Source organism: Homarus americanus, unplaced genomic scaffold (genome assembly GCF_018991925.1).
Source record: "Homarus americanus isolate GMGI-L3 unplaced genomic scaffold, GMGI_Hamer_2.0 scaffold23518, whole genome shotgun sequence".
NCBI lineage: Eukaryota > Metazoa > Arthropoda > Malacostraca > Decapoda > Nephropidae > Homarus > Homarus americanus.
Window position 1 is genome coordinate 905,332 of NW_024745451.1, and position 17,683 is coordinate 923,014.

Below are 17,683 nucleotides of genomic sequence, written 5' to 3' on the forward strand. Positions count from 1 at the left end.
TTGTGCTGGGGAAGGTCAAGAACGATAGTGGGGGAGAATCACTGTATTATTGACGATGATGAAAATAAATAAATGTCAATAGAATTAGGTTGGCGTGTAAATTAAGCACCCCAGTTTTTTTCACTGATTAAAAACACACTGACGCTATCTTGAGAGGCTATGGTAGGTTAGGTTAGGTGTTTAATCAGTTGAAAAAAAAAACTGGGGTAGCTAAACTTAACGTAATCTTAAGATGATAATAAATATGTAAAAATATAGTGACAATTTAATGTATATTTAATAACAGCTTGTAATATGTTGTAATTCAGGTGATAATTTTCTTGAGATATTTCTACAATATTCATCAGGTGCCTTCAAGAGAGAACCTGGATGTTAATCGATTTGCGGATCGTATTCAGGGTAATATAGTTAGCCAGTGCAGTTGACGAGTTGTCCGGTTTTTCGGACTATTCCTTGACACTGGGTCATGCAACTCGTTAACTCAGGGTGTGGTTGTTGTGTTGATGACAGCTTCTACACCTTAAACAAATTCACGCCTAGGTGGCCCTTGGGCCGGCCATCCTCGTTACACGAGGGACAACCACTATTTATTATTATTAGTCATGTCAATAATGTTAATGTTACTCGCTTTGTATTTGCATTTTTCTACTAAATAAACTGTTTCATTCTCAATTTCAAAAGAAATGGGGAAACAATGGTGAGATTTGTATTGAGCAAGAATACGGTATGTGGGAAGGATTGTGATGCGGGGGAAGGGGGGGGGGGAAGAAGAGGAGGAGTAGATGGATATGGTGTGGGAGTGTACAGGTGACGCCGTTGGGCGAAGGAGGAAACGGAAAGTCACTGGTGTGTGTAGGTGTTCTCCCCTCACCACCACCAATCACCCATCACTAGAAAATGCTGTCATCCTTACCCGGTGACTGCCTGTCTTGCCACCTACAGAGCAATAAAGAAATATAAGCTATTAACAACACAAGGGCGACAGTTTGAAAAATTGAACCTCCGTTTATGCATTATGTATGTGTACACGTATGCATATATATATATATATATATATATATATATATATATATATATATATATATATATATATATATATATATATATATATATATATATATATATATATACAGTATATATGAACAGTATATATGTTTTGTTTGCATGTATATGCCTGTTATGCATGTGAATGTGTTTCACTTTGCAAAAAAAAAAATTAAATTCGGTGAAACATTGCCAGGAAAAAGTGCCTAAATTCGGTTATCGCTAGGTTAAGATCATGGCCATGGCTGGCTGTTGTTAGGACAGTTAAGCCAACAGTATAACCGTGAATAATATTAAGACAAGAGGGTTAACAACGGGCCACGGCCATATAACATTCAACACCTGGGTGGAAGACTGTATAAGTACTGTGTGTTTGTCCTACATATTCCTTGGTCTGAAACAACTTCCTCATTGTAGCTGTAGTGTTACTAACACTATCAGTGTCGCCCCGAGTTGCCAGCAGGGCTCCCACTACGTGTATAGTAGTAGCAAGGATTACCTTAGACGCTGCTGATTTTTACGAGACTTATCAAAATTACCTTAAAACTGAGAGAAAATGTCTTTAAAGATTATATTAGTTTTTCGATTGCACATTTAGCATAAATTACGATATAGGTACATTTGTTATATCATGGTAGTACTGGAGCCTTCTCTAATCACCACTTGGCAACTGCGCATATCTAGATTTCGAATGTGAGAAGTTTGGATATTAATAAAAAAATTAATTATATTACATGAAGTTTTTATTATTTCACTTATAAATTACAATTTACCTGAAAAACAAATAATTCATCTTGGTAAAAAAGAAATCGTTATGAATATGAAAATAAAAAGTATAATCCTTTGTTGCTTCAATTAAAAAAAAAACTTATCATTAACAAAAAAGATAATCATTTTGGTAATGAAACAGTACAAACCAATGCTCCATTCTTTAAAACTAAACCTCATTAGGAAAATAAAACAATTTTACATGTGATTCAATAATAATTAATGTGAACATTTCAATTGCAATAAAAGAGGATGTTTTTATCTTAGAAACAAATTGATAATAGAAAATTTACTCAAACTGCTTTGATATGAGATTCTTGGCTTCCTCATCTGTAGCGTTGCTTTTTTGCTCTTTCTAAGTCTAACTGGAGTTGTCTATCTAAAATTAACTGATGGCTGGTGACTCCTTTCCTTTTAAGACCATTATTGGTGTGCAGTAAGTTCACCAGACTAGTACTGTACTTTTCAAACGGCTTCTAATATGTTTTAATTCTACCGCAAATGGCTGAAGATTCTTTCTGCAGATGCGAGATTGGGGAATTTTGACTACTATTTCATTTTTCAACAAGAGTTGTTTTTTACAGAATTGAGCAGCATCTTTCTCTTCCTAAGCTTAACTGCCTCCACTCTATGTCTGCAACACGTTTTTTTTCTTCAAGATAAGGCAGAGTTACAAATATTTCCCCTAGACTGCTGGGTTTTCTGTCTAACACATTTTCTGGTTTAAAAAAATATAACATTTTAAAAGGACCAGTTATAAGCATTGACCTACCACTAATTCAATTAAGAATGTCTGACAGCTTTGTTTAAACTCTCTGATTCAGTCACTACTAATGGTAGATTGTGGAGGTGTTTCGGTAGCATCAGTACTTGGCCACCCTACAGTACATTATGAACGTCAATGGCAAAAGGGTCTCAATCTCTTACGTGTTTAAGACTGATGAAATCACTCAAATTTCTCCTTCTATTTTGATCAAATCGAAGAGCAATTTACCTCAGAATTACCTTAAAAATTACGTTAAATGTACGCAAATTACATTAAACTAAGGTAATTACCTTAAGTGAGAGCCCTGGTGGCCAGCGCGGAGTGAACACTGCCGTATTCCAACAAAATTAGCCAATTATTTAATTATAATCAGCACTACCCGTATATAAATGTTACTTGTGCTGTACGTAGTATGAAAAATTGTCACTAGAGGACACAAAGTTGGATAGGTAGTGCTGCTGGGAATGTATGGCGACAGCAGTAGTGTCTTCTCTCTGGTGTCACGTATAACTGAGTCAAGCCATTTGAGGAGTGGGTGGGACTTTTTCCACCGTGCCGGCGGCTGATTTCCAAAAACATAAATTTTCTTTCCAGTTCTTAAGTTCTATTAATCAAATAGAGACTTAACCACCCATTTATAAGTTCCGGAATATTTTATGTTATATTATTTAAAGTTTTAGCGACACGGACTAAATATTTTGAAAATATAAATTGCAACAGGCAACTCGCATCTCCCCAGTAAGGGAAAGACTAACTAGGTACCCCAACACTCAGCGCGCACTCGTTGTAGTTGCCACCGGCCACAGCAGCGGTTGACACAGCTGTTACCTGGCAGGGAATATGTGTATACTTGTATCTTCAGTGTTGGTGCTTGTGAAAATATATTCGGCTTGTGACGCATTAAAGGAAAACAACTACCATGTGTCTTCGCATTTCGCTAATGAGGTGAGGTTCTTGTCGCTTAACAGCACCAGTTTTAACATTTTTATACGATTCTTTTAAATAACAAAGTCAGAAACAAAATATTTTAGCCACGATTAATAGTGTAAGAAACCTCAATGAGATTCCGTGATGTGTGTGCAGCGAAGGAAACTGTCTTCGGAAAAATTTGAACTTATTTATCGCCAAAAGTCAGACAATTGTAGTAGACTCAACACCTCTAGTAATATCATATCACACTTCAATAGCTATTATTTACTTTTTCAAATTGGATTTTCAATAAACTTCCGCCAAATAAATGTTATGCTGCTGATTAGAGCTTTGATGATGACTCATCTCAATCATAAGATAATGGATCATTACAGGATTATTTATTCCATTAAATATTGATGATATAAAAATATTGAATGTTCATCTTGGTTTTGAGAATAATAAATCATCTACACCCAACCCCTATTGCTCATATAAGCATCCAACCTATGTTTGAAGGTATCCAGCGTATTCGAGTTAATGATGATATTTGGTAACTTGTTCCATTCATCCACTACTGTTACCAAACCAGTGTTTTCCTATTTCGCTGCCCAAATCTAATTTTGTTTAATTTGAAACCATCATTGTTACGAGTTCGCTCCTGTCGATAGTTTGAGCACTCTTTGTAATGTCCCCTCTTTCAGCCCCCTGACTTCCATTTATACACTTATCATATCGCTCACTTATGTCTCTCGAGGGAGTGCAAATTAAAATGCTTTAACCTGTGTCTGTACTCAAGGTTCCTAATGCCCGGGATTAGCCTTGTCATTCTCCACTGAATTCTTTCCAAGGATTCTATATCCATTCTGTAATACGGTGATCAGAATTGAACTGCGTAATCCAAGTGAGGTCTCACAAGCGCAAGATATAGTTTTAGGATGACCTCGCTAGTCTTGTAACTAACATCTTTGTATGAACCCAAGTACTTTATAAGCCTTGTTTCGAGCAAATACACATTGTTTACTTGGCTTAAGGTTCCTACTTATCATTACTCATAAATCTCTCTCACAGTCGGATTTCTCAATGGCATCGTTGTTCATCTGGTAACTGGTTTCCCTGTTTACATCTCCTATACTGAGTACTTTACATTTGTCCACGTTGAATTTCATCTGCCATTTTTCAGACCATTCGAAAAATTTGTTTAAATCTTCCTGTAGTTTTGTGGAGTCCTCGTCAGATTTAATAACACATCCTATTTTAGAGTCATCAGCAAATTTACTTATGTTGCTGTCTATGCCGATATCTATGTCGTTTATGTATATAATAAATAATAATGGTCAAAGTATTGAGCCTTGGGGAACTCCGCTAGTGACGTTGCTCCAATGGGATTTAGTGCCGTTAATGCTCACTCGCTGTTTCCTGTCTTGTAACTACGCCCTAATCCATTTAAGGATATTACCTTTGATGCCATGTGCTTCTATCTTTCTAATTAGTCTTTCTTGGGGGACTCTGTCGAAGGCTTTGCTAAAGTCGAGATATACCACATCATAATTGTGCCCCTCGTCCACCGATTCGAAAACTGATTAATTGCGATTCTGTGTAATTTCGAATAGAGTTTGAAATGATTGCTTTCAGTAATTTGCCTACTATTGATGTTAGACTGGTTGGGCGGTAGTTAGAGGATAGTGATCTATCCCCCTTCTTGAAAATCGGTATTACATTCGCCATCCTCCAGGGTTCTGGTACTACACCTGTTTTTAAGGACATGTTAAACAACTTTGCTAAGGGCATACTAAGCTCTTCCTTACATTCCTTTAATACTCTAGCAAATATCTCATCGGGACCAGGTGACTTATTTGGCTTTAGTTTGTCTATTTGCTTACTAACATCGTTTCTAGTCACTACTATCTCGCTTAATTTTTCTTCACTATCTCTGAATAGAGTCGGTGCCTCGGGTATCATGTTTAAATTTTCGGTGGTGAAAACTGTTGAAAAATATTTATTCAGATTATTGCTCATTTCTCCGTCGTTATCAGTTGGCTCGCCGGTATCTGTCTGTATTGGTCCAATCTTATCTCGTGTTTTAGTTTGATACATTTGGTAGAATCCTTTGGGATTTGTCTTCGCCTCCCTTGCTATCTTCAGATCATTATTCTTCTTTGCTTTCCTTATCTCGGTCTTAACCCTACCGGCCAATACCTTATAATAATCCCGGAGGTAAATTTCGCCACGATTTATCCTTCTACCTTTGGCCAATAATGTTCTTTAAATTATTTATTCATTTAGGGTCTTTGATGTCTGATCTGAGTTTTTTGTATGGTATGGTCTGCCTTTGTGCATTAAGTAACTCGTTATTTAAATTGTCGTGGAACTCCGCAATCTTAGATCTCGTTATCAGGTCGGTGTCAACCGTCAGGTTCGTGGGTGGGGTGAGGTCGGTGTGAGTCACCCCCAGGCGTGATACCCCTTCCCTCAACTGCCTCTTCAAACTATCAAAGTTTGCCCTTCTGAAATCTGGGACTTGGTGGAATTTTCCTTTCATCTGCCCTGAAAATCTAACTGGAATCTAATTTCTTTGTGATCGCTGTTTGCAAGTTCGTTCCCTACCTCGACATTGCTAATGAGGTTTTCTCTGTTCGACAGAACTAAATCGAGTATATTATTACCCCGGGTGGGTTCGGTTATATGTTGACTTAGGAAACAGTCCTGGATCGTTTCGAGAAAATCCTCGGATTCTGAGTTACCCGTAAGGTCAGTCCAATCTATTTGGCCAAGGTTAAAGTCGCCTCATCATGTTGTGACTTAAGGTAAGTGGAAGCCCCAAGCATTTCATCCCAGATAAGTCGCTCATTAACGCTATCAAGATTGGAGGTCTAACATTACTCCTGTGATTAATTTTTCATCACGATTAATTCTATCCAAATTGTTTCGTATTCCTCATTTTTGCCTTTTGTTTATTTCACACTCAGGTTATCCCCATATGATTACATTCCGCCTCCTTTCCCTGGTCTGCCTGTTTGGTATGAACAATTTTGTAACCTGCAATTTGGGTGGCCTGGACAGGTAACTCACGTGAGTCTAGGTTGATCCATGTTTCAGTAGGGGGTGTCATACGGAGGCGAATTTTTTTTTTTTTTAGTTTGAAAAATCGGCCCATGGTATTAATGATGTAGTTCTATGTGCAGAATCATATGATATCTTCAGATTTGAAAAGTTTTAATGTTTTGCTAGGTAAATTTTAACTTGAAATCTTATGAAAATTCAGTATTCCTACCCTTTTACCAACACCACTAAATAGCTTATTTAAAGTAAAGTAAATGTATCAGGTTAATTTATTAGGATGAAAATGATCCAGAATAGTGAAACGAATGATCTTGACACATTTATTAAATTTAATATTCCTTTAGAAAACAAAATCATCAAATACAAAACCGGTTTTACTACTACGACCCGGTGTTGCTGCACACCATAGAGAATATGTCTTTCTTGCTTCTGTTTCTACTCATCACCTCCCTGCTGACCACCTGAGCTCGGATGTAGCCTTCCCTCCTCTCCTGGCTGTACACGTGACTGCTGGCCTCGCTCACTTGCTGTACACAACGCTCTATACTCTGGGTGTGCGAGGGCCAGGCAGGGACATGCATGGGTTTGTCCAGGAAAGCTCTGACTTCAACATTGGTGAGGCTGCAGGTAAGAGGGGGCTCACTGCCAGCCAGGATGTTATCCAGATCTATGAGATCAGTGAGGGTCTTGGCACCTAGATTGACTTCAGGAGTCTTCCTGACCCTGAAGGAATCGTCACCAACTGATTCGTCATGCCCAGATCCTCTCATGTTCTTCATCTCATTGCAGAGCATTGTCTGCAGAACTGCCTCGGGATGAGCATACCAGGAAGATCTCCTCACAGTCTGCTCCACAATCTGAACAACCTTCCTTGGCTGACTCCTCAGGAGCTCAAGTGATGTCTTACGTTTCTGCAGGTTTTTGTGCAGAAAATCCAGAAAACTCACTAAGCAGTGTGATGTAGAGGAGGTCCTCATATTACCAAATTGCTGTGGATCAATTGACTGATAGATTCTGGCAAATGCCCACTTAAAAACAAAGTAGACTGGGTATGGGGGTAATGGCAACTGGCCTGAGGTCGTTAGGGGACTGTGGGGTGGTGACCTTGGGGATGGGGGTGACAAATGCGGTTTTCCATTCATTAGGGCATTTGCTTTGTCTGAGGGATGCATTAATAATTAATAGAACAGAGGGGGGTGGCAAGTTCGACTGCAAACTCCTTGTATATTTTGATTGAGAGGTCAATTGGGGTCGTGGAGCGTTTGGATTTAACTTTCAGGAGTTTGTTGGCGATTCATATGGTTGAACACTGGGAGGGGGGGAGGGGGAAGGTAGTGGTTGCCGAGATCAGTCATTATGAGGTCCAGGGTGGCATTGCCATGTGTGGGAAAGTCAAATATGTGTGTAAGGTGGAGGTGTTGGGTGATGTCACTGATGTCTAACTCACTGAAGTCACCGCATATCACTAGTTTAGCACATGGAAATCTGGATCTCAGGGAGTCAGCAGTGTCTCTAATATGAGTAATCAGTACATTGGCGGTTGGTGCGCAGGGGGGGTGATAGCAGACACAGACAATGAGGGAGGCAAGCTGGCGAAGGTGGGAGGTGGGAGTGACCTGAACCCACAAGGCTTCCACATCTTCAGGTACATTAACACCTAGGGGTGATGGTTTGAGGTCACTGCGACTGTACAGAACTACACCCCCACCTCTCCTGTCCTTTCTAAGGTGGTGAAATAACTCATAGTTTTCTATGGCACAGATCTCAGGAACAATTTGCCACGACTCGGTAATCGCCACAATACCTGCACCAACTGACTTCACTGTGACACTGACCTCCTCCACCTTGTTGCATAACTCTTCGGCAACTGAGGTTACAGTGTGCATACTGGGTTATTAAATACCAGCCTCTAAAGTTCACAATGATAGTGACTATCTCGACTCACCCCGGAGTGAAAATAACCGTTATTACTATTAGGTTAGACGATAGTAATAATAAGGGTTAATTTCAGACGCAGGACGATTCGTTTGTTTCTGTTAACTCGCATTTTCTTGTTAGATTGTAAGACATTTAAATTATTTCTAGCTACAGAAGAAAAAAGTTTATAATAATTCAATAACTTTAATGTTTTTAGTAAATTATATAAGAAATCAGACCCCCAATGTTTTGTCTCAAACTAAGGATTGTTTGTGGGTTAGGCTTTGTGTCAGTGTTACCAAGTCCTGGGACGATATAGCAATCATGTATAACTATATCCTTTTAGCTAGCAAGGTTATATTTAATGTTTAGTACAATACAAGTCATCATTTTCGATCCGACACAGTTATTTGAGTCAGTGTAGTGTTGAAAAAAAAATGCTCACGATGGTGAAGGCTTTGAAATCCTCGTGGTTTAACTGACTATAAAATGGCAAATACCGCCAGTTTTTTTTTGGTGTGTGTGTGTGTGTGGGAGGGGGGCATAATTTTAGTAATGCACAGTATATTCAAGTGAAAGATCTCCTCTTCTTTTTCTTATAGGGCAGCCTGGTAAGGTTGGAAGTAAAAGCATTTCCACAACAAAGTTATAAGAACATAAAAATGGAGGAAACTGCAGCTGGTCTATTGGTCCATACTGGGCAGTCCCGTTGACACCCAACCACTGTCTCGCTCATATATCCGCCCAACCTATGTTTGAAGCTATCCAGCGTATTCGAGTTAATGATGATGTTTGGTAACTTGTTCCGCTCATCCACTACTCTGTTTCCAAACAATGTTTACCTATTTCACGCCTAAATCTAAATTTGTCTAATTTAAAACCATTGTTACGAGTTCGCTTCTGGTTGGATAATTTGAGTACCTTTGTTATATCACCTTTTCTAGCCCTGACTTCCATTTATACACCTCGATCATATCGCCCCTCACTCTACGTCTCTCGAGGGAGTGCAAATTAAGATTCTTTAACCTGTCTCTGTACTCAAGGGTCCTAATGCCCGGGATTAGTCTTGTCATTCTCCTCTGAATTCTTTCTCGGGATTCTATATCCATTCTGTAGTACAGTGACTAGAACTGAACCACGTAATCCAAGTGAGGTCTCACAAGTGCAAGATAAAGTTTTAGGATAACCTCGCTAGTCTGTATATCGAAAAAAACTTTATCTCCCGAAAACTTGTCAGCTCCCAACCTTTGAAAATTGTAATGTATTAGTGTAAAAAGAATATCCCTCTATAAACACATTTACGTACTTCGTGATTGGTTATCTCTCTCCTTCCTTTTATTCAATTGTCACGTGTTGAGGTAAATAACCCAAAACAGGAGGAAATTGGTTGTCTGGTATTATAACGCGAGGATGTAACACCCTCACAGAACACAGGTGATGAGGTGTATCGCATGTATTATCCCTGCACACACACACACACACACCAGGCTTGGGTTCAAGTACTTTTTCTTAAGTACAAGTGTTTTAAGTATATTAGCAAGTAAGTACAAATACAAGGTGTAGAAAATTTGGTCAAGTAATTCCAAGTACTTAATTGTCAAGTACAAGTACTTTTGTGAGTGACAAATATAACTCGTCTTCATTTGATTGCAACTTTGCTTTATCACAAGAATATAAATGATGATTTAGTCACTGGAAAGAATCTAAACTAAAGTGAATGGGCCAGACTCATAGTAAAAAGAAAAATAATCATTATCATGAAACAAATAACAGAAGAACAATGTTTCACTGCCTGGGCCCCATAAACACAGCGTGTGTTAATCACTTTTTAAAACCATGGCAGAATTTTATTTGTAAGTATGATCATTGAACTACACAAACATGACTGTTTTGAAGTTTTCATCGGTTAAACGGCAACGATCTGGTCGGAATACTTTTCCTCCAATGCTAAAATCTCTCTCTGCTGATGCCGAGGATGCTTGAATAGTGAGGCGAGTCCTGGCTAGCTTGGCTAATTGTGGGGAGATGTCCTCATGTCTCGTCCCGAAATACAAGGGATTACTCTCCTCTGGTTCACATGTCATGTTGAAGTAACGTGTGATCTCATGATCAGCAGTGATATCAGCAACAGGTTGGTTAGCATCAGGATCTTCCATAAAACTGAACATTTTACATCTCTTGGGTGGAGAACTAGTATTTACTGGAGCAGCCAGCGTTCCAAAATCTGCAGTGATCTGTGCAGATCTACGTAGATGCGATACAATCTTTGCTGTTTTATCATGTATCCTGTTCAACTGGGTGGCATTTTTGAATCCATCCTTTATAATCAGTTGCAACGTATGTACAAAGCGAGGAATATGTTGAGCAGGGAGACCTGAATAATCCTCAGAGTCACTTGTGTTGACTTGAATGGCATCTACATACTCACTGTCAGTATCAGGCAGCAAACTAAATCAAACATGCTTAAATGCGAGTGAGTTGCCACATCTTTCTTCAAGTTGTAACTTGTAAAATATATCAGTAGATGCTTGGAAGTACTTGAATCCAACCCTGTCACACACACACACACACACACACACATTATGCTGGTTGGGAAGGCGCAACACTGTATGATACAGGTGTTAGGCAAGTGTTGCAATGAGATCAACCACTTGCCATTAATATCATTAATATCAGTACTCAGAGCACCTGCGACAGGTAGAGGGGGAGGCAGTTATCAAAGTTTGTCAACTTTGTCCTACTTTAGTGCTGTCGCCATCGGAGATTAAGATAAGGTGGATAAAATTAAAACAGTTATCCCATGTGGCGCAAACCAAGCGGCTGATATAACAGTTTAGTTGGCCATCTTAACAGATCTTCTATGGTGTTTTGACATTAAAAAAATATTTTATCCCTCTTATACCCTTTTATTAATCCTCTTTATCTCCTAATCCTCCCTCTTCTCCATCCTCATCCTTAACGCTCGTATTAATCCTATTATTCCCTTTAAACACAAATATATCGCCCCATTTTCCACATACTCGATAAAAAAAAAGTGAAGGATTCCCCCTCCTTTCCTCCCTCCTCCGGGGCTGTCGAGGACCCTTTGACAAATGTATTAAGTGACAGTTAAGTGAAAAACGAGAAAGAACAAAGTCCCGCCCTACCTTCCCCCCTTCCTTCCTTACCTCCCTCCCTTCCCCTCCTTCCTCCCTCCCTCCTTTCCCTTCCTTCCTTCCCTCCCTTCCTCACCCTACTCGCTCCTGACGAAGGTGTGGGGAAAATGACTTACGCACGTCGTGGACCATTGGCAGCTAGAATAACCTAACAAGACACGACAAGGAAAGTTCTCCAAATGTTCTAGAAATTATACTTACTGCGAGTGAACATCAGACCAGGTGTGTAGTGTGTATAAACAAGTAGACCAGGTGTGTAGTGTGTATAAACAAGTAGACCAGGTGTGTAGTGTATATAAACAATCAGGCCAGGTGTATAGTGTATATAAACAATCAGGCCAGGTGTGTAGTGTATATAAACAATCAGGCCAGGTGTGTAGTGTATATAAACAAATAAATCAGGTGTGTAGTGTATATCTATATAACAGACTACAGCAACTGCAACATCTGACACATGACAGCGAGTTTCCGGGTTCTTTCTTAGCAGACGTTTCAAAGAGCTTGAAATAAGATACGTTATCTGAATTGTCTATTATTATCCTTCACTCAGTTATATATAATTACGTGTGTGTGTGTGTGTGTGTGTGTGTGTGTGTGTGTGTGTGTGTGTGTGTGTGTGTTTGTTTTGATATACGTAGCCAAGAGCAGAAGGTGAATTATTAGCATACAACACCTCTCTCTCTCTCTCTCTCTCTCTCTCTCTCTCTCTCCATCCATTCAGAAACAAAGCACCCCAGTCAGTCCACCACTTCCTTAACTTCATCACAATTACCCAACCAAGCTGTTAATGACATGTCTTTTTACAGGTAGATAGAAATACCCATACAGGTGAAGTAATTCGTATTTTCTGACACACACACACACACACACACACACACACACACACACACACACACACACAAAGGTAATCAGTGCTTCCTGTCCTGTGGTTTGGGTCACAATACAGAATTACCATGGTAAGGGACTGCTGCATTAACCAGTTCGACCTCTTCATTTGGCAGGTCGTGGAGGCGGATAGCAGCTGAGTGTCGATTACGGAAAAGATTGTTACTGAAGAGCGTGGTCGTCCTGATCGTCGTACAGGTATGTGATGGTGGTCGTACACAGGTAGGTGGCGTATCTGTAGTTCATATTACTTGTGGATTTTCTTCTTGACGTGTATCAGGCTGGGATATTTGGATAGCTCGTGTAAGAAAACAAATGGCTGTGAGAGTGTGTGTTGACTCGACTTGATCTTACAGAGTGTGTTGGTGTACATGCTGGTGGCCTCGAACCACCGTCTACAGGAGGAGAAAGAAATGGAAAAAGAAGACCATCAGGGGGACGACACTGTTCTTGGAGCCTGGGTGGTGGGTCAGAATATTGTTCTCTTTACCGCTACCTACGGCCGAGGGACTTTTCTTTCTCAGGAGCTTCAGGATCCGCGTCAGGAGTCAGGCCAAGAGTCTGTATATGTCGAGGCACAGAAAGACAACACAACAGAGGCATCTCCTGGAGTGAGGGTTGGTGTAGTGTCAATAAACAAGACTGGACATAGAGGTGGGGATAGTAAGAGTGAGACGAGATTACCAGCAGGTCGCCGGGGAGGTGTTAATGGCTCTGGGGAGGACAACCCGCATAACCAGAACGTTCCCGGAGCACTGACACCCGCGAGGAAAGACCATGGTGACGGAGAGAACCAAGCTGGAGAGACGGTAGGAAAAGAGAGAGCGATGAAGGATAAAGTTGAAGGGGAGAGATCAATAGGGGAGGTGGAGGAGGAAAAGGAGGATCCCATCGGTGGTCGTGGTGTTGAGGAAGAGTTTGTCAAGTACCGCGGTGAAGACAAGATGGCGTTACTGGTGGAAGAGAACGACATCTACCGAGCAAATATAGAAAAAAAATCTGATGACGGAGTTAAAAAATACGCCCCAGAGACTACAGTGACTGTTAGAAAAAATATGACGAAGAAGAAAAACAATACCAGTGGAATGGATGATAAAAGTTATACGAAAAATGCAGTTGTGAATGGTGAACCTAATGGAGTTGGCACTACGGGCGATGGTGAGGACTCTGTCGGTGTGGTTCAGACGAGTGACTTTAAATTCAGAACTTACAACAAAAGCAACCCAAGTGAGTTTGTGTTAAGTTTCGACACACGTAAATATTTCCAGGACATCGGAGAGAACAGGACGTGTTTCATCGGCGGTACGGATATTGAGAGGACAGAGCAGTCACCTGAGGGAGGGTGTCGTTGTCTTGATCGATACTTCGGGATGGACTGTGGCATCCCAGAGGCGGCGTGGTACGGGAGATACAAACACCACTTCCCGGGCACATTGCTGAGACGCCGGGAGGTTCCTCGACGGATCATCAACGGCTTTCCCGTCAACCACGAATTCGCTCTGTTTGAGACGAGGATGCACGAGCTCTATGACGTGGTTGACGTGTTTATCGTTGGCGAGTCTAACTACACAGCTCATGGTGACCCCAAGGATCTTAAGTTCCTCTCCAGGTTCCAGCAGGGTTACTTGAAGGAGTACCAGGAGAAGATAGTCTATGTCTCCCTGGAATTCTTCTCGTTAATGTCACAGAAAAGCGGCTGGGTAGCTGACAGTTACCTCAGGGTCTACCTGGGCGAGAAGGGTCTCTCTCTCCTAAAGGGTGTCCGTGATGATGACCTCTTTGTACTCTCTGACGCTGATGAACTTCCAACCCGGGAAATTCTCACTTTCCTGAAGGTCTACGACGGTTACCCTGAACCCGTCACCTTCGCCCTTCGCTGGAATGTCTTTGGATTTTTTTGGCGGGTCTCCAAAGAGAATACGTGGCTGAACGTTATCAACGGCAACAAGGAAGAGGTCACCCATGTTTCCTCCGTCGCCACGATAGGAATGTTGAGGAAGGTGTTGCTCGGAAACGTTTACAACATCCGCAAACAGGGCATGTGGAAAAACCTCAAGATGGCCCACTCGGTGAGGAGCTACAGGGACGAGGGCCACATTGTAGGAGATTGGGAGGCTGGCACTGTGGGGCATTATGCCGGGTGGCACTGTTCCTGGTGCTTCAGGTAGGTCCACCACCCCTGTTAGACAGAGAGAAAACAGGCTTATAATTATTAACTCCTCAGAATCATACCTAAGCACCTACATAAACATTAAACCTAAGAATCTTTACGTATCCAAACAAACCTATGACCTTGTCTCCCACAGCCCAGAAAACATCGTACAAAAGTTGAACTCAGCCCAGGCGGATGATAAGCCTCGGTGGGGGGACTATCCAGAGAAGAAGAACTTGACCTATGTGGCCACAAGGATCTGGCGAGGCCTGTACGTGTTCCCTGTGTATTGTTATACGATTCATTTTCACTTGACCTAATGATCTCACGTAATACTAAAGTTAGTGTAGGTTTTCCAGGTTAGGTTAGGTAATGAAAGGTAGGTTAAGTTAGATTAAGTTAACCTAACATAACTTATCCCCAGGCAGCTTTAGGGTTACTAAGAAATAATCTGGTGAAATGTGGGTGCCTAATCTTCAGGTGATCTGTAGTGTCCATAGTTCATTAATCATTGAGTCTCCTGCAGATGGTTTGACGACAAAACTCACTTCCTACCCATCAACAACACCCAGGACCGATTCTACGCTCCCCGCTACCTGCTGGACCACCCTGAGCAATACCGATCTATGCTGTATCATCCGGGACATCCTCTGAACCTCAACAAGACCTGGAGCCCACCCTAAAGTACGCTGCCGGCTTACCCTTACACCAAGCTCAGGTCATGTTCAGGGATCACCATACATACAAATACACATCATCATCCTCATATACTGCTACTACTTTGTTGTCACTCGGAATCGAGAATGACGATCATCCAGCAATATACAATGATATGAGTTATTTGGGATGTTACCTTCATTGGTGAGTTTTGAGGTGACTAAAGAGGCCAATACAGTACATGAGTCTATTACATAGACATTATTTTGTATTCATTTTTATACATCTTTCCTTCTCTACTACAGTACATGAGTCTATTACATAGGCATTATTTTGTATTCATTTTTATACATCTTTCCTTCTCTACTACAGTACATGAGTCTATTACATAGACATTATTTTGTATTCATTTTTATACATCTTTCCTTCTCTAATACAGTACATGAGTCTATTACATAGGCATTATTTTGTATTCATTTTTATACATCTTTCCTTCTCTACTACAGTACATGAGTCTATTACATAGGCATTATTTTGTATTCATTTTTATACATCTTTCCTTCTCTACTACAGTACATGAGTCTATTACATAGGCATTATTTTGTATTCATTTTTATACATCTTTCCTTCTCTACTACAGTACATGAGTCTATTACATAGGCATTATTTTGTATTCATTTTTATACATCTTTCCTTCTCTAATACAGTACATGAGTCTATTACATAGGCATTATTTTGTATTCATTTATTATACATCTTTCCTTCTCTACTACAGTACATGAGTCTATTACATAGGCATTATTTTGTATTCATTTATTATACATCTTTCCTTCTCTAATACAGTACATGAGTCTATTACATAGGCATTATTTTGTATTCATTTTTATACATCTTTCCTTCTCTACTACAGTACATGAGTCTATTACATAGGCATTATTTTGTATTCATTTTTATACATCTTTCCTTCTCTAATACAGTACATGAGTCTATTACATAGGCATTATTTTGTATTCATTTTTATACATCTTTCCTTCTCTAATACATGAGTCTATTACATAGGCATTATTTTGTATTCATATTTATACATCTTTCCTTCTTTAATACAGTACATGAGTCTATTACATAGGCATTATTTTGTATTCATTTATTATACATCTTTCCTTCTCTACTACAGTACATGAGTCTATTACATAGGCATTATTTTGTATTCATTTATTATACATCTTTCCTTCTCTAATACAGTACATGAGTCTATTACATAGGCATTATTTTGTATTCATTTTTATACATCTTTCCTTCTCTAATACAGTACATGAGCCTATTACATAGGCATTATTTTGTATTCATTTATTATACATCTTTCCTTCTCTAATACAGTACATGAGTCTATTACATAGGCATTATTTTGTATTCATTTTTATACATCTTTCCTTCTCTACTACAGTACATGAGTCTATTACATAGGCATTATTTTGTATTCATTTTTATATATCTTTCCTTCTCTAATACAGTACATGAGTCTATTACATAGGCATTATTTTGTATTCATTTTATACATCTTTCTTCTACTACAGTACATGAGTCTATTATAGGTAGTATTCATTTTTTATACATCTTTCATCTAATACAGTACATGAGTCATACATAGGCATTATTTTGTATTCATTAATATACATCTTTCCTCTCTAATACAGTCATGAGTCTATTAATTGTTATTCATTTTATACATCTTTCCTCTCTCTACAGTACATGAGTCTATTACAGGCATTATTTTGTATTCATTTTTATACATCTTTCCTTCTCTAATACATGAGTCTATTACATAGGCATTATTTTGTATTAATTTTTATACATCTTTCCTTCTCTAATACATGAGTCTATTACATAGGCATTATTTTGTATTCATTTTTATACATCTTTCCTTCTCTAATACATGAGTCTATTACATAGGCATTATTTTGTATTAATTTTTATACATCTTTCCTTCTCTAATACATGAGTCTATTACATAGGCATTATTTTGTATTCATTTTTATACATCTTTCCTTCTCTAATACATGAGTCTATTACATAGGCATTATTTTGTATTAATTTTTATACATCTTTCCTTCTCTAATACATGAGTCTATTACATAGGCATTATTTTGTATTCATTATTAAACATATTTTATACCATTAGGCTTTATTCATTACAATTCACTGTACTGTATCTCTATTGCCCTAATGCATGCACCTTATCAATATACTAACTCTCTCGAAGTCACATCAGCGGCCATATTTTCAGTATTGGAGTTTTCTAGTCATTATTCAGATCATTGTAAAAGTAAAAAAAAAATACATATATTTATACTGTATTTGTGTGATTTA

The 17,683-nt window shown here is 39.3% G+C and overlaps 1 protein-coding gene across 1 annotated transcript; it reads left to right on the plus strand.

Annotated features, from left to right (window-relative positions):
* The first annotated feature begins 3,360 nt into the window (after nucleotides 1-3,360).
* Nucleotides 3,361-15,471, plus strand: LOC121878676 (beta-1,4-mannosyl-glycoprotein 4-beta-N-acetylglucosaminyltransferase-like). Its single transcript, XM_042385001.1, has 5 exons — nucleotides 3,361-3,523; nucleotides 12,624-12,705; nucleotides 12,864-14,671; nucleotides 14,814-14,930; nucleotides 15,186-15,471. The coding sequence occupies exons 1-5, from the start codon at nucleotides 3,498-3,500 to the stop codon at nucleotides 15,340-15,342; spliced, it is 2,190 nt and encodes a 729-aa protein (XP_042240935.1). The 5' UTR covers nucleotides 3,361-3,497; the 3' UTR covers nucleotides 15,343-15,471.
* Nucleotides 15,472-17,683: the final 2,212 nt, after the last annotated feature.